Genomic DNA, 24,525 nt, shown 5'->3' on the forward strand with positions numbered 1-24,525 from the left:
GCACGTATTTTTTTGACAGTAGGCAGACAGGAAGGAGGGTGAGGAGAGGGGGGAAGACATGCGGCAAAGGTCGTCGGGACCGGGAGTCGAACCCGCGACGTCCGCGTCGAGGACTAAGGCCTCCAAACGTGGGGCGTGCTAACCCCCTGCGCCACCACAGCACGCCCCAACATTGACATTTTCAAGCTCAAAGTTGGTGAAGCTAATAGAAATGTCCCAAAAGTTGGAAGTTCAAGTGGGAACGTTGGTTGTATTCTTTAACCCTCCAAATCCATCATGATGACTGTTTATCAAACCAATATGCTGACTGCTGAAGTTAATCTCATAGTGTTTCAGTATTACTTTGATAAATCTATGCATTTGTTGGGGGCACATCTTTAAATTAATTTCTGATTACTAAAGCAAGATTTCTAAGTTGCCTAATTTGTCACTAAATGTGAGTGAAATTCAATTAATTAGTAGCTGTCTTAGTCAGCTAATACACCTGATTTACTACATTTGACAATTATTTGTCTGCCCTCTTGGCCCCAGAAGTAGTTCATATACAAAATAAATCATTTTGAATAATTTACATAGCAAGGAACAAAAACTATTTATTTTGGTTCTTCTCTATTAATCTATAATGATGATTCACAGCTAATAAAAGGGAGAATAATGTCAAAGCTATGCCATCTGAGATGATAACCACAGCAATGTTCTCTATGTGGCTCCATTTTCATTGTAATAACACTTACCAAAGCTTTGTTACTGAGTGCAGATAATGTGATCTCGTCACATTGTTGACAAGCCACTTGTACTGTGTGAAGTGTGATGTTCATTTTATCAGTTGCTCTCGAGCTTATGTAGTTTATTATTTTTTTAATTTCATGATTAACCTTGTGTGTGTATGTGTGTGTGTGTGTGTGTGGGGGGGGGGGGGGGGGGGGGGGGGTGCATGCGTGTCTGTGTGGATAGCACGTAGGTGGGAGGCGTGAGAGCTGCGTGGTTGGATGTGAAGACCCGTGCTATAAACTGGCCTTTCACTTTGTGAACTATTTACCTGTTGATCCCATGAGAAATTCCTAACATTGTGTGAATGCATGTGTTTGAGCGCAGGCAAAGAAGCAAATGTCTTGAACGTGTCATCATGAGCTCATTATTTTTTCTCTTCTGTAGATCAGCAACCTGTCATCACCTCTCCGCTCAAGTCTGTGTGCAGCAGCACTTCTGTCCCTTCGTGCTCTCAGAATCACTTCGGCAGCCGTACAAAAACATCAAGGGACCACAGGCTGTAAGATTAGGTGAGCTTAAGGCCACACGCCTCTGGCTATTGGATCTGTCTCTGTCTGTTACTTTAGGCACACGCTGGTACCTTAATTTGTTGGCACTTATCACAATAGCAACTTCTCAATTTACCCTGGCACATTTTTGAAAAACCCAATCCTATCCTCTCTTGGCTTTACTCCCTAGGCTTATAATAGGGGGAACACCAAGGTTTGAAAAATGTGGTGAGGTATGAAGTATTCTGCTTGTCCGGAGTCATTTAGAGGTATGACTCAGGTTGGCTGGTCTAATCAGGGAAACTCTAAAAGCTTTCCAGTCCATCAAGCAGTGGTATTTAATTGAATTCTTTCACAGAAAAGACCTGAATATGAGTGCAGTCATGGTCTATAATGTGCATATGTTTTTATCAATCATCCTTGTAAGGGAAGGAACGTGACTATAACCTGTGCTCGTTGAGATTAACTGCTACTTAGAGGAAGTGAAGGTCCAATTGATTTTCTTTCACATGTGAGTGAGCTACATGTGGCTTTCAATACAAGGGTCTTAGCAGAACTTGTGAGATTGTGAGAGCCTGTGCAATTAAACAGAGTCTCTCAAAAATCATTGAACACATCTGAAAGACACTGATGCACCTGCAACAGTGTCAGAACGCCAGTCAGCCATTAACAAATAAAACATGCTCTGTCTTATGCATTTTCTCTCCTCTGTAATTATATGCAAGGGTGAAATCCATCATTGTCATCTGATCGTATACACACTGCTCTTGCTTTCCTTATGCATCTTAGGAGAAAAATCCTGCTGAGCTCTGCAGGCGTTTCCCAAACAGAACACATGCACGACATTGAAGGTCTTAATGAAGGTGATGTACACTGCAGCTAATGCTAAATATGTATAAATCCTTTTAGAAAGTACCATCAGGAAAACTTTCACAAGTGTTATAGCTATCAAGGCTGAGAAGAGAAATGGTTTACATGGACATCCCCTTTTCTTCCTTGGATTTTATGAAAAGATACATCAATCAGAGATATGCAACGCTGAAATGAACGAGTTAGAAAGTCTCTCCTCAGAGTGTTGGCCAACACAGTTGGTGTGAATTGTTTAAAACAAAACAATGGGTTTGTATTATTTTGATACAGAACCCTCTAGGTGAACAACTCAGCAAATGCAGAATGAAAATCTTTTAACTTTAGTTTGATCTTTTTTGACTTTTGTTGTATTTATTTTATTTATCTAACCTTTATTTCAACAGGAAAATCCCATTGAAATTAAAACAATTATGTTACTAAAGAATCCTAGCCAAGACTTGCAGTTACACACAGAGGTTGCAGAACATTCACAGCAAAAACAGAAAAAAACTAACCCTTTTAAACACCTCACTTACAAAAAATAGCTAGCTAGCTTTTCTTCCCATTGTAACAACATTGTTGTTAGCACACTATGGTAGTGTTTAGATTTGTTTCATTTGCTGGTTGTATGTATTTTTTTAGTGTTTGGACTGTACTTAATTTTCAGAAACCTTTTTCTTTTGGATTAATGTGACTTTATTGTACGATAACATAAAGTTTGCAATGTTTGTGTTTTTTTTAACAAGGAGTATTACTTTTGAGTAATTTGAGAACCTGGGAAGGTAAGCTTATTTATCTTGCTTTCCTTTTGCGTAACGAGAGAGTTAGGCTGAAATTTAAAGTATTTTTGTAGCTAATCACAATTACTCTCAACAGAGTGAAATATTTTGTAGAGGTCTATTCAATTCTCACCATTCAAACTCAGTGTTCATCTTAGAATGTACTAGCATCCTTATCAGAGGTTCACTTGCTGATAGAAAGAACTGCTCATTTTATAAAACCGTGTATGGAACTGGCCCCAGTTTCTCAGTGGTTAACTGACTGAAACAAACCTTGATTGTAACACTGCCCTTGCAGACATATTCAAGTACTTATCAGAAATTGATTATTCATCTTAAACTGCTCTTCTTACTCTGATGCTCCCACCATTCTTCGACAGTTGTTGTCAGTCAGAAGGCCACATGTTCTGTTGCTTTACAATCCAATTTTTGCATTCCCAGTACTCTGTTACTTATCTGCAGACGTGTTTTCTTGAGGTGACATAGCTGTTTTAATCTCAATATCTCCTGCTGTTTTCTTACTTTCTATGCTCTTACTTTCACTGCTGGGACTTAACAAAAATATTTAAGAGACTTCTGTATTACCATGTCTTCTCAGTAGATGAAACAGATAAGCTGATCAGGTCATTCAGGTTATATTTGGGTGTGAGACTCTGTTTTCAAAGTTTTTAGCCTTTATAGGCAAAACAAAACTCTTGGTATTGATGATACATTTTTAGACAAATTGACGGGAGAGAGAGAGAGGATGCAATTGACAGAAGGCAAATACATCAGCACACCACATACGTAGTGTTGTGCTGATGTGTTGAAGTGTTGTTGGCTTCAACACTGGCTGTGCCTTTCTGTGTTGTTGGTAAAAATAAGAAGCAAATCACTGTATCGTTTTGGTGAATAACAAGATAAAACAGTATATGTTGCATTACTTTTCCAGTAAAATACTTTGTTTAATGAAGCATATCGATGACTTTATATGAAGTTCAAAATAATTGTGTTTTTCTACTTCACTGTTTCCGTCTTGTAAGTCTCTGGCTGACGGAGTCTGCCAAGAACAGCCAAAATTAATGGCTTCCACTGGATTGTGGCTTGTAATTTACACTATGGCCCTATCTGAATTTGTGCTCAGCTTTATTGTCTATGTTCAATGTTTAGTCCATATCACCCTCCACCAAAAAATGTCAACTAACTAATTAGGTTTTAACTTCTCTTGATCTCAAAAATATTCTCTGGGACACCTGGACTTACTTGGTCCATTTTGCCACCCATGCTAACTATAAATAGCTTTTAGAATTGAAATTATTTTCCCAACTTTAAACCAATAACTGTGGAAAATTGCCTGCTTGGAAGTCTCCCCTCTGACAGCAGCCAGGTGACTTACTGTGAACAAGTAGAAGAAAAGTTAGATCAATTAATTAACCAGTTTTGATTAATTACATTTTTCAGAAATATTCTTGCACTTATCCAAAAATGTCAGGTGGCTAAGCACGGGCTTTGAGACTGCTATACTTGAAGATTGTCAAGTGCCTCAATTTTTCTATTTAATTTTTAACAATGGAGAACAGTGGAAACACAATTTCACAGAAGCACAAAATGATGTGGGTGACGTGGAGAGTTGAAAAAGAAAAAGAAATTCTTGGTATGACATAAAGTTTACACACCACCACCAGCATTTTAGGAGGCTGATGGCGTATGCCACAGTGTGAATACTGACGCTCTCTGGGAACACATTTAAGTACTGTATTGTGAAATCTTTTGTTTTATTTGAAAGTTTCTCATTTATAGTTATGGCTCTCCAAAACATATATCAGAGTGCATTTTTGAATGCCAATGGTAATCTGTAGTTAAAGTTTGACATGTAATCAAAGGCGTGAGGGAATCATGGAGCAGATTCAATCAGAATCCCACCTCACCATCTGTGTCTTCAGTCAGAGACTTCTGCATATTTGCCATTATACAGACTGCTATAGAATATCCACAGCCATCACAATTCTTTTAAGAACCTTGAATTAATAGTTCACACCTTCACACAGTTCACACAATTATGACAACATTTATTAGTAGTTCCCTGCTGGGATGAATAAAGTACTTCTATTCTATTCTATTCTATTCTATTTTCTCTTTGAGATCAATAAAGTAGTCTTGAATTTGTACTGAATTTGAATTTCCCTGAGTCTCCAAAATAAGGACGGTATGCATGAGTCTGAATTGTCGTGAGGGACCACACATTTTCAAGTTTATGTTTTATAAATCATAGCCTTTGTGCGGAAAGGTACGTATGCAAGTTTCCGGCACCGTTTTGTCTGTCCATCAGCTTTATAAATGAGACCCCTGGTCCTCTTTATAACCCACTTCCACATACTTCAAGATTTATTAAGCAACCACTGCATTTTCTAAATAGTTTGAAAATACTGTTTTCACAGTATTTTCAAACTTTGAAAATACAAACATTTTCAAAGTTTGTATTGACTTTCTGCAGTCAATACAAAGAAACGTTTGTGAGGAACAGATGTGAATTAATAATGGAAATATAATACGCAATATATTTTTTATATACTTAATTTTGCAAACAAAAAGCCACTACCATATCTCTGTGCCACATGGACATAAAGGGGATGTTTGTTTGTTGCAAATGTAAATTGTATCCTGTGAAATTGAGATTCACCAGAAAATAGCCACATGAATTGAAAAACCTACTGTGACATCTTGTTTTATGCAGGTTGATTTATTACATGAGTTTGATTAATTTTTATTTTTAGCCTGGATATCTTGTTTAAAACAACTTGTAATATCTATTGTTCAGAGCTCTTCTTCATTTTTGTTGGCATTATGCCAATCTAATAGTTATTTTCATGTATTTATCTATTTTGTTGCAATGGTATCAGTTTTAATCAATGTTGTTTCTGTGTTGACTGTATTGCATTTTATGAAGCCATGGCAAACATTTTACCTCAGTCTCACAAATAGTGTGTACTGAGTCATCTACTTAAAAATTTTGTCCAAAGTCTCACCATGACCGAAGCTATTTTTCACTGAATCATGTCCAGATTTTCCCTTCAGTCATTTCGATTTTCCTTGCACTTAAAATCTGAGCTTGCATAGGGATATAAAAAAGCAAAGTGAAAACTATTAACAAAATTAAAGGTATTCACATTTTCAAAACTACCATATTGTAAGTGGGTCTATGTACATTTGCGGTATAGACTCAGTTTAAGTGTTGATCTTTAAATCAATATTATGTTTTTCTTTTCTTTTTTTCCTCTCAGAGAGAAGGATGGGGTCATCGGTTGTCCGTCTGGCTTGGTTTCTCATTCTAAGCTTCACCACAAGTGCATTAAGTCTCAACCCTGATGACCCCAATGTCTGCAGCCACTGGGAGAGGTGAGAATAGTTCTCTTGTCGCCAACGTACTGTATATATACTCTGTTAGTTTGCTGAAATCTAAGAGTTAGACTGGACCTTTCAATTTACTATACATCCTTCAATCTAAGTCCGTACAGCAGTATTGACCTCACACAGCTGAAGACAGGGATGGGAAGAGTTTAAAGCATCAAATGAAATATGCAGACGGATTGATCAGTGTAAATTCATCCCAATCAATCATGACAGCCAAAGTGCCTGAATAATAATGAGCTGTGCTGGGCAGTGTCACTTATGAGAAATAAGCAGCAATAATTTCTGTCCTTAAAGCGCAGGGCGGAATGAAAACTGGGAAGATGTATTATTGGGATGATTGCCCGACCAAGGTGAGGGTACTTAGGCATTGTGGTTCCACCTTGTTGGCATCAGAATGAATTTCTTAAGTGGGCTTTGTCTGTGGCTTTAAGGTCCTCCAATATCCTCAGGCATCGGTTGCAAACATCATAAAAATTGACTTTCTTTGCATATCAAAGTCATTACTATACTTTCTGTTTGAATGTCTCAGGTTCTGTGTTAAACAAGGATCAAAGGCAGCTATTACTTTCACTTTGACTGTAACAAAGTTTGTAAGAATAAATACTTTATTCAGATTAAACATAGAAAGCATCAAAGTAAAAAACTAAATCTTAAAAAAAGAAATATAAGACATAAAAATATTAGATTTAAATACTACCGTATTTTTCGGACTATAAGCCACTACTTTTTTCCCACTCTTTAAACCATGCGGCTTATAGCCTGGTGCAGCTTTTCTGTGGATTTTTCTTCAGCCACCAGGAGGCTCTTTAGCAGAAAGTGAATCATTGGAAGTCAAAATTGGAAATCAAAGAAGAAAGTGCTAATTTTCATTTGCTAGCAGCTAGCAGCAGGCACAACGGAGAAAGGTTTTCAAACTCATACCTCCTCATCATGGAAACCACACGAAGAAGTTCATATGATGCCGCTTTTAAGTTGAAGGTTAACGATCTGGCAGTACAAATCGATGCACTTAAGCTCAGCGTGAACGAATCCATGGTTCGGCGTTGGAGACGCCAAATCCTTCAGATTTATTAGGAAGGCAGTGGAAAACCGAGAGCGGCGGAGATACCAGCGGTTTAATGTCTACGGAGCCCTCTAGGGGACATGGGGAATTTTTTTTCTTTTGCGTTACCTCGCAAAACTTTTGCGTTACCTCGCAATACTTTTGCGTTCCCTCGCAAAACCTTTTGCGTTACCTCGCAAAACTTTTGCGTTCCCTCGCAAAACTTTTGCGTTACCTCGCAATACTGTACTGGTCAGTTATGCAGCATAATTGAATACTGCCAGCCTTTCCTACGGTGGGCGCCGTACTTTATGCTTTAATATAAGGTTATGTGAGGTTTTTCCATGAATTTTAGTATCTTTTTGTGAAATATCTGAAGTTTTATATCTTTCTTTAGGATAGAAAGGCACCACAAACCTACGATATAAACAGAAACCTTCCGTAAGTAGGAAAGAAATAAAAATACATTATAATTTGGACTATTTCTGAGTTATTATCGCGGGTAATAAATCATCTGACAGTTTTGATTGTGTCTCTGTTGTGTTCTAGTCTGAATGGTTTAAAGAGCTGCTTTCAGTGCCGCTCCATCTTCGCCTTAACAGACATAAACATGCAGTAATAAATCGATTTTCAATCAGTGTTTTGCACCAAACAGTTTTTACTGTTAACAAGTTTTTATTATTAAAAACACGACAAACTAATGATGGTAAAGGGCCGCACTGGGTTAACTCGGGGAATCTCATCTGTCCGTTTATCAATCAAGTCCAGATCATTTCTTTGTTCTGTCACAATTATCGATTTATTCCATTTTGATGATCAGGTTCCAAACTTTGCAAGGACTGACCTTCCTAATACACACAAAGCCAGTATCCTTCCCATTCATACCTGGTGACGTCACGCCCACATCGACACACCCACCACACAAGTGTCAAAGCCGCTGCTCCTGTCATATCAATAATTACTTATTTCATTCATATGGCTCTTACAGAGCCTCAGTGAAAACTTGTTTATTATTATTAACTGTTTGGTGCAAAACACTGATTGAAAATCGATTTATTACTGCATGTTTATGTCTGTTAAGGCGAAGATGGAGCGGCACTGAAAGCAGCTCTTTAAACCATTCAGACTAGAACACAACAGAGACACAATCAAAACTGTCAGATGATTTATTACCCGCGATAATAACTCAGAAATAGTCCAAATTATAATGTATTTTTATTTCTTTCCTACTTACGGAAGGTTTCTGTTTATATCGTAGGTTTGTGGTGCCTTTCTATCCTAAAGAAAGATATAAAACTTCAGATATTTCACAAAAAGATACTAAAATTCATGGAAAAACCTCACATAACCTTATATTAAAGCATAAAGTACGGCGCCCACCGTAAGAAAGGCTGGCAGTATTCAATTATGCTGCATAACTGACCAGTACAGTATTGCGAGGTAACGCAAAAGTTTTGCGAGGTAACGCAAAAGGTTTTGCGAGGGAACGCAAAAGTTTTGCGAGGTAACGCAAAAGTATTGCGAGGTAACGCAAAAGTTTTGCGAGGTAACGCAAAAGTATTGCGAGGTAACGCAAAAGTTTTGCGAGGGAACGCAAAAGAAAAAAAATTCCCCATGTCCCTTAGAGGGCTCCGTAAATGTCCGGTGCGGCATTAAACCGTGCGTTTCCAGTTTTTTTTCTTTTTTTAAATTGTAGATGCGGCTTAAAGTAAGGTGCTCTCTATAGTCCGGAAAATACTGTAGTTTTTGAAGTTAATTTTTATTAGTTTACTTTATCTCCTTATTCAACACATTCTCACTCCCAACTCGTCATATATTGACGAGTTAGGACAATTTCTGACCATGCGTCACGAATGGGCTGCCTTATTGGCTTGTATGTCTACTTCACTATAAACCGTTCAAGTCTCCACTGTTTTTCTTTGGACTGTTTAAACATCTCGATCTGTTCTCAGCTTTGTACACTAGAGTGCTCTGAGTAAGCCACTTCCACTGGAGTAGGCACCCCGCTATCTGTCCTGCTTTAACGCAATTGAAGATAATAAATAATCATTGAATTTGACAGCTAAATAATTATATGTTGTGTAAAGAAGTGTGTAGTTCAATTTTGAATACATATAGAGAATCTTTTATTTCTCTATTTTTAATAGTTTACTGCACTAAAATGTGAATAAAATTGTTTTGACAAATGTGCTTTTTTTAATTAATTGCAACAAACTACCTTTTAGTTAATTTGTTTGCTTCACAATTTAGATTTTTACCCCAAAACATTTGAAGCACATTAAATGGCTAATTTTGTTAACTTTGAATACAACAGTTAACATTTGAATAAATACTTTGTCAGTTTTTACAGTAAGATTCAACAAGGTATTTTACTATTCTAATCATGATTTCAATGTTGCCTTTTCAATATTGATTTAATTGTGATATTCCTTTTCCCATAATCAAGCAACCCTAGTTTGTGCACATTTATGTAGCTTTATAAACACCATTCTGAATCTTCTTGTAAATAAACAATACTAACTGCTGCCCCTTCATGTTGGCCTATGCACAGAAATTTCAGAAGGCTGTTTACAAAGCCACAGTTGCCATGTTTTTCTCACCCATATTTGGACCCCCAGTCTCCAACATCATCATGTATGTTAGGTTATTTACTGATTACTAACCAACTTCAGAAATGAATGTTCATCTGTTTATCTTATTGATGGGCTGCCATACTGCCCAGGGTACATGTCTCTTGAATAGCAACTGTCAGGTTAGGCTGTAGACATACATGACCTTGCTTAAGACAAACGGGCTTGATAAATAAATAGATTTTCACTTAGTAATAGCTACCCATTTCACTGCAGTTTTTCTTTATTAGTGTAAAATTTCTTTAGAACTTTATGCTATTACACAGTAAAGTCCTTTGTGTCACAACTGTCTTTATATGTTTGTCTTTCAGCTATGCAGTGACTGTCCAGGAGTCCTACGCTCATCCATTTGACCAGATCTATTACACAAGATGCACTGACATCCTAAACTGGTTTAAATGCACCAGGCATAGGTAAGTTTAGAAAAATAAAGTTTATTATTTCTCAGTTCCAGTAGCTCTATTTCACCAAAAATTAGAACCAAGTCTAAAAAAGCTAAAATGAATGTTTTTGTTTAGGTGTCTGGCTGAGAAAAGGTCAGGTACCTTAGGTGGTAATCATCCTGTTTTGAAGATGTTGCTCTGTTTCAAATGCTCCATAATGGGATTCTAAAAGTGCAAAAGGCAGACTCTCCTTGTGAACGCTGGCTTGTATGTAGAAAACATAATTCCTATAATTCTGACCTGTCCTCAGCTTAATACTCTTATGTGTTTTTCTCTATTATTTTGCCGTATATGAGAAAATATCAAGTAACGTTTACCTTCTATATGTTTCCTGACCTTCAGGTAGGGGACTTTTTTCTGTATCATGCAGCTGTCTCTGTGTGTCAAATTTTCCAGGATCAGCTATAAGACGGCTTACCGGCGGGGAGTAAGGACCATGTATAGGCGCCGCTCACAGTGTTGCCCTGGTTACTTTGAAAGCGGAGACTTGTGTGTTCGTGAGTGTCTTTATTTTCTGACTCCTTTGTCCTTCTTATGACATTTCATGTTACATTTTATACCTCCTTAGAGAAAGAGTAAATATTAGAACTGATGGTGACTGCTAGTGGTGTGCAGATAAAACCTACCAGACCGCTGCTTCCTTCTAATTCTGTTTAGCATGCTATAAGATTTCATTTCCCACTAATGCAAAATAATTTATTTGAAATGATCAAGTTTGATGAGATTTAGCATAGTTCTTAAAGATTGCACATTGTTTCATAACCCCACACTGCCAAATGCTTTACTGTATGAGCAAGTGCATTTTAATTGAGGTTGTTTAACAATGACAAAACTTAACGACCCAAGACGTAGCTGGTTAGAAGCTGGAGAGGTATAGCTCCCAATATTAAATTGCTGCAAAATTCAATAACTTGAGAAGAGCACAGCCCTAAAAGTTAAGAGTATAGCAGCATCCTGATAACAATCCTTCACTGTCATTTTTATGACTTCATTATTGGTCATTGAGTTCTATTTCTACTCTCTCACATCAAACTGAATCTCTTTGCATGCAAGTCAAATAAAGACAGAAGACGTTGCAGTTGCCTCTGAGAGTTATGTTTTTGATATCCTCTCCTCACCTTATGTTTTATTCTCTTAAGATAAGTTTAGAATTAGAATTACTCTAATACTTTCCTACATCTTTTGCAGCTTGAGGGGCTTTCTGGTACAATGACTGCAGCCGTGTGGGTTTGCTCTTTGACCACGGCTGAGCTTGTCCTTGTCAAGGCTTTAATCGCCTCAGGGTAGCAGGTTCTCAGGAAGCCAGCCAGCAGAGAATGCAAGTGGGTGTGATTATATGGTGGTCTTAAGGAGTGAGGTGCAGACTGATCAATAATGCATTCATTAGGCATTTAAGTGACAGCACAGGCATTTGTTTATTAATGGGTTTTCAGGATGTTAAACAGGGGAATCTGCAAACTAAGATTGTGCATCTAGAATTGGCCCCACTATTTACAGGTTTCGCTTACATATTATAGCTGCATGAATACTTACCCCTTTAATCCAATGAGATGCAGTGGGGAAATTGAGTTGATAGAGGTCAGGAGAGCAGGTTTGCTTTCTGCTACTTTTGCAAAATGGTCCCTTTTAATCCTTCCTCACTTACAACCAGGATTAAATTACTTGTTTTCCTTAGGCAGTGATATCACAAGAAATTATTGGGTGCATTTGCCTTGGAATGAAACAAAACTCTTTGTTTATTTTCTCAGTCTGAATCCAATATTCTAGGTATGCCCTGCCCCTATCTGGACTCAGGGTTTTTGTCCAAATTTTACACTTAGCCCTCATTTTTTTCATTCAAAGGTAGAGTGAATTCATGTTATAATGTAGAGTGAGATCCAAAGTGGTTGTGCTATATAGGCCCTTAAGTGAATTTTTTTCTGAATGACGTAAAACAGCCAAACTTGCCTTCAAACAAACATGAATGTTTTTTTTCACTGCAAATGTCAATGTTCACTCTAAAGTCTAGTTTGATGTATTTTGCTAGTCTAACAATAACATAATAGCTTACAGTGATTATATGTTTTAAAATATTACACGTTATATTCTTTAACAAATAATAAATACATATCCGCAAAGTAAAGAATAACCTCTATAAAAACATTAAAACAATTAATTCTGAAATAAATATATGTTTTATTTCTTTCACAAATATTAATCTCGTTATTTAGATTTAATCAATCAATCAATCAATCAATCAATCAATCAAATTTTACTTGTATAGCACATTTCAGCAGCAAGGCATTTCAAAGTGCTTTACATCATATCAAACACAGAAACACAATGCAACATAGAATCAACAATCAAAACACGACATGATTTAGACTTCAGCTGGTGAAGGTCCAGTCTCATACTTTGTCAAAGAGAATGCAATATATCTTATTTGTTTTTCTGGTGAATAGACTTAATATTCTGCTCAACACATGGGAAAATAGGCTAAGAAAGCTACTTCAGTGTTCTGACAATATGGCATCATATTATTCAGGAAGGAGAAGCCGGTGTGTCTCTGTGATGAACATGTTCTCTTGCAAAATGTGCTCATCAATCCCAGAAGGAAAGCAAAAGACCTTGTACAGTTACTGCAAAGCTGTAAGGAGAATAGCACTATCCACGGTGAAACAAGTTCTGTACTGGGATGGACTGAAAATTTAGTCAAAGAGTAGAAAGCCAACACTTTGCATCAGGGACGTATGGACATGACAAAATAGACCTTATGGGGAAAGAATGTGATATGAAAATATTGTATCAACATCTCAGAACATCCACCTGGGGACTAAAGCTCAGGTTGTCCAAATGGACAATAAAACAACCCTCCAAATTAGTTACAAAATTGCTTAAGGTCAACAAGGTTAACGGTTTGGAGTGGCCGTCACAAAGCCCTGATCTCAAGCCTAGAGAAAGAAAGCAGAGCTGCTATGTGTGAGCAAGGTGGCCAAAAAACTACCTGACTTACACAAAGTCTTTCAGACAAAATGGGACAGATTTACTCCAAACTATTTTGAGAAGCTTATGGAAGGACTCCCAAAATGTTTCACCCAAGTCGTACATTTCAGAGGCAACTCTACTGTTTACCAAGGAAATTTGTGTAAACTCCCACGTTTGAAAAAAAGCTTTTATAAACAATCTAAAAAATTCTGTCTGACTATTCTGGCATTTTGAAAATTATTTAAAATATAACAGTTACAGCTGAGATAAAAGAAGAAAGAAATAGTCTGATTTCATGTCAGACAGTGAGAATAAAATGATTGTGTCTTTTTTAAAATAGTTTATGTAGATCTATTTCCAGCTTTAAACTGGTTTCAATTGAACAGAATCCCTATCATTTTATTGTTACGTAAAGCACCAGTAACACTATCAGCTACAGTATCAATGTGTAAAACAGAGTTAGGTGTAAAAGGAAAAGGACAAAATCAGGTGCACTGTTTACATGTATTTTTTTTTGTTTAGCCTTTCTCTCTTTATCAAGTTTGTTTCACTAAAGCTAATAAGCTTAAGGATTGTTCCTATTAATCCTGCCTGTCATTTTTTCCTTTATGGTCATATGATGTAACATCAGTATTCCCATTAGCTTCAACAAGTTGCATCTAAATTAATCTGGGGATGTTGAGACCACCAAAATGACTACACAAACACACAAAATCAACACATTATCATTAAAGATGTTCATCTTCTTTAGTCTGCTGTTTTGCATTATTCCATCATTTTTGAAAGGAAAACAATGTTCTTTCAAAGGTCTTAAACACAGAAATCTAATGGGGTTTTTCTCATGGACTGCAGCAAAAACACAAACAGGCAGAGACTGACAGGGACCTATTATATAAGACATTGCAATAAGTTATAGGTAGACTAGGCAAAAGATATTAAATTTAATAACATTACATTGCAATCACCAATTAGCTCCATTGTTCCTTGTTCTGATAACAACTCTGCATAATGAGTTAGATTAGCCTTTTATCTAGATGAAAGACTCAATTTTCCAACAGATTCCTTAGACATGAGTTAGGCAGGGTGATTCATGAATTTCAATTAAAATGAAAGACCTACCTTCTACTTTATTATGCCTTCCCTTCAGTACACCGGTTCAGATCTCAAGAGAAGGGTGCGCTTTATCCTCTCTCCCCTAGTCAAAAAACTTCATTTCCATATATCTTTTTTTCTCTGGGATGTGACACATTTGCATGTCCCTGTTCTCGCTGATCAGAATTTGCTGATTGAAACTAAATGAAATCAACTCATCATGGTGACATTGAATTTGTCTCCTCTTCCCTTTGAATACTCTGCAGGCCGTGGACTCATTGATTACAGGTAGTCGATCTCGCCACTTTCGTCAGCAGAAATGTTGTAGCTCTTCCTCCTTTTCTTTTTGCTGGCTAAATCTAATTAGACAGTTTTCTGCTAGACTACTGATGCTCAGAAATCTGCCCTGAATTATCTTCCCATCTCTGGTTTAGCTTTTTTTTTTTTTTGCCACGGTGGCATTTCTGCGATTACTCGTGCTTGGTGGGTGTTTCAGATACGCTCGTCGTTCCCCTTCCCTGCTGCCGGTGGTGGATCTGAATCGAAGCCTGATTGAGTGGTGTTCTATAGCTCCTTCACTGACCTATCAGACAATAGCCTGGGTGTCATAATTTTGCACACAAGGGAGCTATATTACTTCCAGCTTTTTTGACCAAAGCACAGCAGAAAAACCTGAGAAGAAAATGAGCAGAAGTTGCAGGAACTGTTAGATGAGGTCTGATCAGTTAAGGGGACAGGCTGTCTGCTCTGCTGCCCTTGGATTGTGTATCATCCCTCCACAGGCCATGTTAGTGGACCGCTGATTCCCATCAGGCAGGGGTCCTCTCTTGTCGTATTTGCCTGCTCGTCTCCTTCCCCAGATAAGAGCCAGCTTCTCTTAACCCTGCTGGCCAGATGACCTTGGCTGTCACAGATTTATTCATGCTAAGTACTTAGTTTGTGATATTATTCCTTTTTAGTTTGAAATGTGGTATCACAAAAAAAGAAGAAAAAGGGAAAAGAAAAGAAAGAACAAAGAAAAACACCTCATATAGGTTCCTTTTTGTATCCACTCTAAAGAAAAGAAAACCATCCAGTTGGTGAAAACACTTCCAGGAATACTAATGCCTACCTGATCAATCTGGTGTTGTGTAGCTCAATATAAATGATCAAGAAAACTGCAGACTTAGTAAACACTGCGGTCTACTTGCAACATTAAAGCTTTTCTATATGACAGAGCATTAGAGGTGATTTACAGCTTGTTCTTTTGTAGCTCAGCCTGCTGATAGCAACGTGTTCTGGAAAGTGACGTTTTCTGTCACTTGTGAGTCAAACTAATATGCCAACTAAGAAAAACAAGTCACGTATTTGATGAACTTGAATATAAATATGCTGGTATATCACAATTATATTGACTTTAAGGACATTAAAGTGATTTCATCATGCTGAGTTTTATGTTTTTCTAACACTCAATTGTAAATGGAAAAATGTAACACAGCTTAAATGATTTTTCAAAAAACATCAACTCTGTCAACAAGATTTTCTCTTATTTTTCTAGGGTCAAAATTATATACAAACTCAAATACATATCTTGGCTACTATTTATATTTGGAAAAATCTCCTTTACACCTTTAGAGCTTGACCATCATAAATTTTTTTTAACATCTCTTCTTCTCAAAAATTGTAGAGTTCATTTAAATCTTCTGGTTTGCTGCCTCTGACCTGTCTTAAATACATCCTTTAAAGTTTGTTTGGATTTCTTCTGTCTCTCTCTTTGAGTTTAAATAAGTTGGTGTAAAAAGAGTAGATTTCATTTTTCTTGTAGGTTATCTAATGTGTCCAAAATGCACATGTGTTTTAATTCAGTTTTGTGACATGTCCTTCCTTGGAACCTCCTGCCTCCAGTGAGATTTGTGCTGAGTCAGTGAAAGGACAGAAGCACACGGAACAAAAATCTTATAACCAATCAATTCGGAGCAAGTCGGATCACCTTGCACCTTGCATTTAGTTGCGATAAATGCTTTTGTGCGTTGCAAGTCTTTTGTTGCTTTTGTCTAATTTTTGTGTGCATCTCTGGCAAGTTTGGCCAGTTTTTCTTCTACAACATTAATCTGTGTCTTTCTTAAAAGACCATTTTTCTTTGTATCTAATGTGATAATCCAAAGTGAAAAACCACCAAAGCTTCCATCAACGTTGGCCAGATAAGCAAATTGCTGCCTCCTTGCCAAAGGATAGCCTCTGGGTCAGTTCAAACAGTTGTGCTAAGATTTCCCATTTCAGCTGAGTAGAGAAACAGGATAGTGAAAACAGAACATGAACAGACCCAATCAGGCTCTAACAATAATATAATCAGACTATAATATCTGGACCTCATGTATTCTGCTTCCACCATCAGCTGAAAAAATTGAGGTGTCAAGGTGTCTTTAACTTTAAATTGTTGATTTGTTTTGTTCATGCCCAAACTTTTTCACCTCAAATTACTGCTACAAGTGATAATATTGTTGTAATATTATCAAGAAAAAACAGCATAGCACTTAACAGATGATGCTTAGATTTAAGTCTGTTGTTTTAGAGTGCTGTCATCTGTTGGTGTAATATATTATCAGACCTCAGTGACTTAATAGCCTAATAAGCATATAAGGAAGATTGTCTCTCTTCTTGAGACTGTTCTGGAGCCCCAGAAGCTGAATAGGCAAAAAAGGGACGTTTCATATTATTATGAACACAAGAACGAGACAATCTTGATCATCCGTTTCACAAGACAGAAATCCAACAGCAGTGACCCCAGTCAGAGGTTTCACATCTGCTGCAGCAAAACTACTACATAAGATCTTTATCACCCACAAACATCAGTATATATGTTACTTTTTCAAGGAAACCTAAATTACAGTTCCCACATAAAATGTTCTTTTTGGGATTAATAGGCAAATTTTGAAATGAATTGAATTAAACTGAAGTCAAGATATTTCTTTAAAGTCCAGAGAGAGGCTAAGAAAACCTTTAACAGCCAAGCTTAGAAAAACAGCTTAGATAATTTTTGAAACACTCAGTATGAATGTCAGAATTTGTGTGATTTATTGTGGTTATCGTATTTTTAAATGTCTTTTACCTAAAGTATTTGGAAATCGACAGTAGTATGAATATCATGTACAGTTATAAATTAAACCTAGAATCCCCTTGCTTATTTTTCATCTATAATAAAACTCCTTCCCAGGAAAAGGTAGTGATTCATCCTTCAACATTAATTGTTGATAAATCTTTGACAGATTCTGAAAGTACTTACATACTTAAAAATTTGAATGAGTTGATTGTTGACACATTTATTAAAAATGCAATGTCAAGTACTGGAAATACATGGCAATCATCAGGGCCTAAATTAAGATTTATATCAGAGATGGAGACATTAAGTCTCTAATTTTACTTTATATTTTGCTTGAGCTGAATTTTAAGTATGCTATTTAGATTTACCTACATGTTTGTATGCATTAATTCACTTATAAATTGTATTGATGGGGAAATATCTTTGTGTCTCAGCTCTGTGTACAGAGGAGTGCATGCACGGTCGCTGCGTCTCTCCTGATACATGCCAGTGCGAGCCTGGATGGGGTGGACTGGACTGCTCCAGTGGTGAGTTCGCTTTCCCTCTAAACCTACAATTAGGCCCTTAGACACATTTGTTCCTAAATTGCTCTCACAGCCAGTAGGTCCATAAGACTTTGCTGTGAATCTGTTTTGCGTCCGTCTATCTCAAAGCTGCTCAGCTTTGTATCCTCTCTTCTTAGCAAGCACAGCCAATGGAACAGGTAAGTCACAATGAATTCATTCTCATTTGCTGGAAGTGGAAGTGATTTGTCTGATGAATCTAGCGGATGAATGGATGGTTGCACCTCTCTTGTGTCTACCTGACTCTCTGTTTTGGTCTTAATCATGATTAGACCAATGTCTGTGACTTGTTCAGATGATGGATCAGGGCCAAGCGGAAACAAGCCATTATGCTGGCCTCTCTGTTTACTGGGCCTATACCTCGGCTACTGAAGCCTGATGGGAGGGTGGAATTGGGCAATCAGCTTAATGCTAGAGCAAAATCTATATTCTCCTTTCTCAAATTTATGTTTGGATAAAAACATGCCTACAGGAATATCTTATTTTGCACAACCATGACCCAGTAATCACTTTCTGCATCAACATTTCTGATCTTTAATTCATAACATTAACAGTTTACACACCCCAGACCCCTACCCTCACTCTGGTGTTGAACAGCCACTGCCTATTGCTTATTTAGAAATGAGTAATGGCAGATAAAATCATATCAGTAGTGCTACTGTATAGATCTATGAGTTTTCATTACCAAGAGAGCCATTCACTGATTAGCAGCTGTGTGTAAATCAGCCAGTCTTCGTGTTGCCTCAGCCTGCTGCAGGTAGATTCATGGCCGTCCATGACAACCCTGAGCTGTTTGCTGCTGCTCCCTCTTACAGGCTGGTGAGGGTCCAGCCAGGAGGATTTGAGGGTTTAGGGCCCTCGGGGGACTCTAGTCCCACTCTTGGTTAGTTACGAGTGCAGCCATGTGTGTGCTTTTTCCCCCCAGTCTTCCAGGTGCTTATCTGATCCACCTTGTTAAAACAGACTTGATGATTGAGACAGAGGCATTATTCATAACTTCATATTTCCATACCAGGCATGATTCCAGACTTTTTTATTTACGAGCCTTCATCTGCAGAAATTAGGAATGCGTGCCAATTCTTAAATTAAATCTGCCCTCCTTTTTCCTTTATGTAAATGGTTCAGCGTGTTTTCTTGTCTGTCACTGTAACTGTAAATTATATTTCCACCAAGCACAGATAAGAGAAGTAAGTACATATATATATATATATATATATATATATATATATATATATATATATATATATATATATATATATATATATAAACCTAAAGAGAAAGAACTAATATAAAAATATAGTAAAGTGAGTGCTTCATTAAAAATAATAAATTCAGCGCTAATATAGATTATTATTTATTTAGTATTTGAATGACCTGAAAAGCAAAGGTCAACAACACAAAATCGACCCTTTTTGGCTCTTTATTTCATCACTATTCTGTTTGAGTTCTTTTGTTTGTTCTCGCTTAAAGTGAAGCAGAGGGAAGGATGTGCTGGTCACATGACGGAGGTTGTGTGAATGATGTGATAAAAAAGTGTGTCGCCTAGTGCTTGGAGATGAAGAGCCGCCGTGGGATGCTCTGCGGCCTAAAGCTGAAGTGACAGGCTTTCAGCAAGTGATCTGGAACTGGATCAAAGGCTTGGGCTGAGTTTCTGGTGCAGCACCCACCAGCAAGGAGTTTTCTATGTGGGTCAGGTGGTGAAAAATAAAGAATTGGTGGACAGTAGGAACGGGAGCAGAAGGAGATCAGGTGGGAAAGATTCAGTTAATTGTTTTTGGTAAAGAAGATTTTGCTTGTTGTTTTGGGGTTTTTCCTTTTCCGCCTGCTAGTGTCCACCTACAGTATCCAGAAAGCACTTCATCCTTTTCTTCCGCCTTGAGGGATAGGCCTACTGAGACCTGATTTACCCTGTGACCTGACTGGATCCCGAGGTGTCTCTGTTTCAATTCTGATACATAAAGCAGCTAAACAGAATGTAGACTGCTGTTTGAAGATGCAGTCTTGCTCTACATCTGTTAGTGTGAATTTGGAGCATTCAGATTTGCGTTTTCTCCAAAGACTGATGAATGATTAATTGTTGCTGTTGGGTATTTTGATAACTCTAATTCCTGTGTGTTGTGGTTGTGGAATGAGCTTCTGAACATTTTCTCTCTAATGTCTTGAATCTACTTTTTTTTTCTTCTTTTTTGCCTTCAGTTCAACATTTAGATGCATAAAAAGAGTGCTATATACTGTATACATTGCTTTGCAAAAGCATTCATATGCCTTGAACCTTTTACATTTGTTCATGTTCCAGCCACAAAGTTTAATGCATTTCACTGGGGTTTTATGTGAAAGACCAGCACAAAGTGGTGTACAATAGTGAAGTGGAAGAAAATGGAAACATGGTTAGTAAAGGTATTTTTCATAGACAGATTTTTTTTAAATCTGAAAAGTGTGGCATACATTTATGTTCAATGCCCTTTATGTTGAATACCCATGAATAAGCCCCAGTTCAAACAATTGTCCTCAGAAGACACCTATCTATGATCTAATTCACCAATGTCTAATTTAATGATACTATAAATAAAGGTTATAAAATTACCATCTATCTTTGAAAATCTCTTGGAACACTGTTCAATTCATCATCTAAAATAGGAAAGAGTATGACTGAAAATGTGCCAAGACATTAGAATATGTTGACAGATACAAGCTTTGAGACCAAACCTGAACTTTCTGGTTTGCGTACAAATCGGCATGCTGTAGCAAACTAACACTGCACATTAACCTGAAAACACCATTCCCTTCAGGAAACACAGTGGCGGGATCATGCTTTGAGCAAAGTAGCTTTCTCCCGCAGGGACCGGAAAGCTGATCAGAGAAAAGTCAGTCAAGTTCAGACTTAAATCTAAATGAGTATATGTGGCAAGACTTGAAAACTGATGTCCGCAGATGCTGTCCATCTAATCAGACTGAGCTGTTTTACAAAGGATACTGGGCAAATCTACAATCTCTAAACTGGTAGAAACATGCCTAGACTAGCAGCAGGAAGTACAGTGAAAAAGCGGTTTTATTTTATTTCAGCTCACAACTATGAACCTTTTTGTATTAGTGTATTACATAAAATCCCATAAAATACGCTGTAACTTGTGGTTGTAACATCCTGAAATACTAAACATTTCAAAGGATATAAATGCTTTTTTGCCTAGCGTGTCTGTTCATGTTTTTTGTCTTCATGTGCTTGATGTTTCTTACCTGTTTGCCTTCTCATTCTATATTAAATAGCAATGCTTCTCTCCATCATTGTGTTTACATTGTTTTGGATGTTGCTTTTTTTCCCTTATAATTCGTTCGTAATAGGATTTTTACCATGTAAAAAATGGATGAAAAACAATTTAAACTCATTAGACCAGGAATGGCAGCAATTTTAGCGCAAGCTTTTCGGTTAAATGGAGCTCTGCTTATGAAAGTGAGCAGTGTGTCTTTAGTAATTTTAGTCTGCTGACGTGTAGTGCATGGATTTGAGAACCAAGTCATATTATTGGATGATGTCTGCAGCAAAAGCAGTATGTGCTGGTGTGAAAAGAACCACTCAGAATGAGTGTGAAATCCAATCTTTGTATGATATTATGAGTTTATTGAATGAAAACTATATGAACTTTCTTCACAGACCCTGTGAGTGACTGTGGTTTAAAAGACATTCTTTTTTTTTTTGCAGTTGCAGAGAAATAACTTGGTCCCTTTTTGCTTTTATTACAGGCTTCTTTTCAGTCCTTAGAGATTCAATACTGCCGATGAGTGTGTTTCACAAGGTCACTTTAGACCACAGTAATTACAGTTTTCAAATAAAGAGAGTGATAAAGATAGATGTTGCATACACAAGGCATATTTAGCCTTGTGTATGCAAGGCTAAATATGCCTGTATATATTTCAACCAAGTGCCATCACTTGAAAAAATAAAGATCTAAATATCGTGTCTCCATCACAAAACATGTTCCCAAGGCACAGAGATGACAAATGTTCATAAATATGGAGCATGTAGTGCTTCATTCTTTTCTCTACACTGATTTCTCTTGCATTTATTGAAGTAGAAATGTTTGGAGAATTTATAATAATCAATAGTGTGAAGATAATCACCTGAAAAGCCTCTGGAACACTTGAGATTTGTAAACCACAAAGCATCCCTGGTGCTTTTAAAAGAAATCTATCACACTTAATAGTCAGAGCTACTGTGTTTGGTCGGCCATGGTGCATGGGGTAACATATTCCTGCTCAATGTATTCAGATACAGCCACAGCCACTGTTGTGTGTGCTGTACATGTGATTAACTGATAAATGTGGCTCATGAATGCATTTTTATGGGCTATTGCACCAGGTGGGATGCTACATTCTTCTTGTTTTATGTTAATTAAAAAGCAAAGTTTTCAGTATTAAGGCTGCAATTAAATTTGTTTTGTTAGATTCCAAAATGTGGAGTTGCAATGATATTGGTGGTCAGTCAGTAATGACAGGCAATATTTGAAGCTACATTTATTCTGTTTGAACTGGTTTATATAGTGCCATGTTACAGCCTTAAACAATGCATATTATTGGGCTGTTCATGTAATATGGCATCACAAAGTAGCTCATGCTTAATTGAACAATGACTGTTGGGGGGCGGGGTTTTGCAAAACATCAATTATGAAGTGGAAGAAAAAGAATATAGGGTTTACAAATAAATTTTTGGGGGGCGAAATAAAAATCTATATAATTTATAATTACAATGTCACCCCCAATAAAATATATTTCAAACAATTTCTAAAAGAAGTCAGCTGATTAGTAAATCCAATCCACATGCAGGTACAAAGACCTGGCTGACTCTTTAAAACTGACAAACTGGGTAAGATGACAATTAATCAGAGACGCGGAGAAGAAGCTCAAGCTAAGTCTGGAGGAGCTGCAAATAGTCACAACTTAGGTAGCAGGATGTGCTGCCAATACAACAATTTGACTTCATACAGTGATAAAAAGAAAGCCATTGTTTGAAAATAGAAATAAATCACTAAACAATATCATGAACATCAAGGAACACAGCCAACAGGTCAGAGTTGAAAGTAAAAGCAAGGTTAGGTCGTGAAACAATTTCCCAAGATTCCCTAAATTCAATTATATTAAAGCACTTATATCATTACACTACAATTACATTCACAATTCACTCTTAGAAGATCCTAACAAAATACAGTGAAGGAGAAATGGCATAGTTTTTCTTGAGAGATTGCTGTGATTGAGTTGCCTCATGACTTTTTTTCATGTATTTTTTTTCTTTTACATAGCTTTAATTTGTGTGACTGACTTGGCCAGCTCTCTTTTATAAAATAAATATCTTATCTCAATGGGACTTTATGGTGAAGTGGGTTGAAAATTAATACCCTGACCTGGTATTCTGTAGTAGGCTCAATTGTCTCAATTAACCTGTGGCAGAACTTGAACTTGACTTGTAGGTAAAACTATTTTTACCTAGAGCATGTAGAGACATATTTCAAAAAACCTCTAGATATAATTTCAGTGAAAAGTGGTTCTGCGAAGAATGAATTCAGGGGGACTAAATACATATGTCTGTTTTACTTAAACAAAAAGAAAAGAAAGAAAGAAATCTAAAACATTTAATCCTTTCACAATGATGTGGCACTTTGCTAGATTTATCACAATAAATTCTACTAAGACACATTGCAGTTTGTGGCTGCAACATGCCAAAATGTGAAAAAAAGTAAAGTAGTATGAATACTGTTGTCAAGGCACGTTATCTGACATTGTTCGGTTGATGTAGCGTCAGTGAATTAATATGAAAGGGTAATCAACCTGAAATGGCAATGTAAAGCTTGATTTTGGCTTAAAAAACTCCCTTATGAAGCTTCACCAAAGGTATTCACACATTACTCTCAAGATTCATCTGAGCCAGATGCTTCCTCTCCAATTCCACTGCTGTAGGACATTGACATGCACCGCTGTCAAACTCCCAAAGTCTAAATCAGCATTGGTTGTGACAGAGACGCACACAGATATACTCTTACTTGACACATCAGTCTAAATGTCACTTAACTTTGCTCTCAGAACGTCTCTCTTCATCAATCTAACTGACAAATACAGTGTTTATGTGAGTGTTTTTTTTTTCTTTTTAGATATAGCCTCCATAGGAAAAAAACAACAACAAAAAAAAAACAAGAAAAGTGAACCTCCATCTTCACATCAGCTGTTGAAAAGGAAGTCTACATCGATTGCATTTCTGGTTATATAAGCACGTAAAGAGACACTTTGGGGAGAACTATGAATACCCTAAGTTTATCATTCTGAATGGGTTCCTTGCTGCTTGTAGCAGTCAATGCCAACTGCCTCGTTCATTTTGGTAGATCAAAGTATCCAGGCACTGGTATTTCTCTCAAGGGGGGAGGGAATGGACCAATCTATAGCTGCTGTTGC

At 37.1% G+C, this 24,525-nt stretch overlaps 1 protein-coding gene across 7 annotated transcripts in view; it reads left to right on the top strand.

Moving 5' to 3' along the window:
- The window catches only part of megf11 (multiple EGF-like-domains 11), a 115,270-nt gene that overhangs the window by 22,694 nt on the left and 68,051 nt on the right, over window positions 1–24,525 (top strand). For 4 of the 7 annotated variants that reach the window (XM_028002459.1, XM_028002470.1, XM_028002495.1 and 1 more), the window contains 6 exons: window positions 1,156–1,280; window positions 6,148–6,262; window positions 10,261–10,362; window positions 10,789–10,889; window positions 17,962–18,054; window positions 18,210–18,230. In XM_028002459.1, coding sequence (XP_027858260.1) covers window positions 1,156–1,280; window positions 6,148–6,262; window positions 10,261–10,362; window positions 10,789–10,889; window positions 17,962–18,054; window positions 18,210–18,230 — 557 coding nt within the window. The remainder of the gene's footprint in view (window positions 1–1,155; window positions 1,281–6,147; window positions 6,263–10,260; window positions 10,363–10,788; window positions 10,890–17,961; window positions 18,055–18,209; window positions 18,231–24,525) is intronic. The other 3 variants (XM_028002480.1, XM_028002486.1, XM_028002504.1) reach the window with 1 other exon arrangement.

Source organism: Xiphophorus couchianus, chromosome 2, assembly GCF_001444195.1.
Source record: "Xiphophorus couchianus chromosome 2, X_couchianus-1.0, whole genome shotgun sequence".
Taxonomy (NCBI): Eukaryota; Metazoa; Chordata; class Actinopteri; order Cyprinodontiformes; family Poeciliidae; genus Xiphophorus; species Xiphophorus couchianus.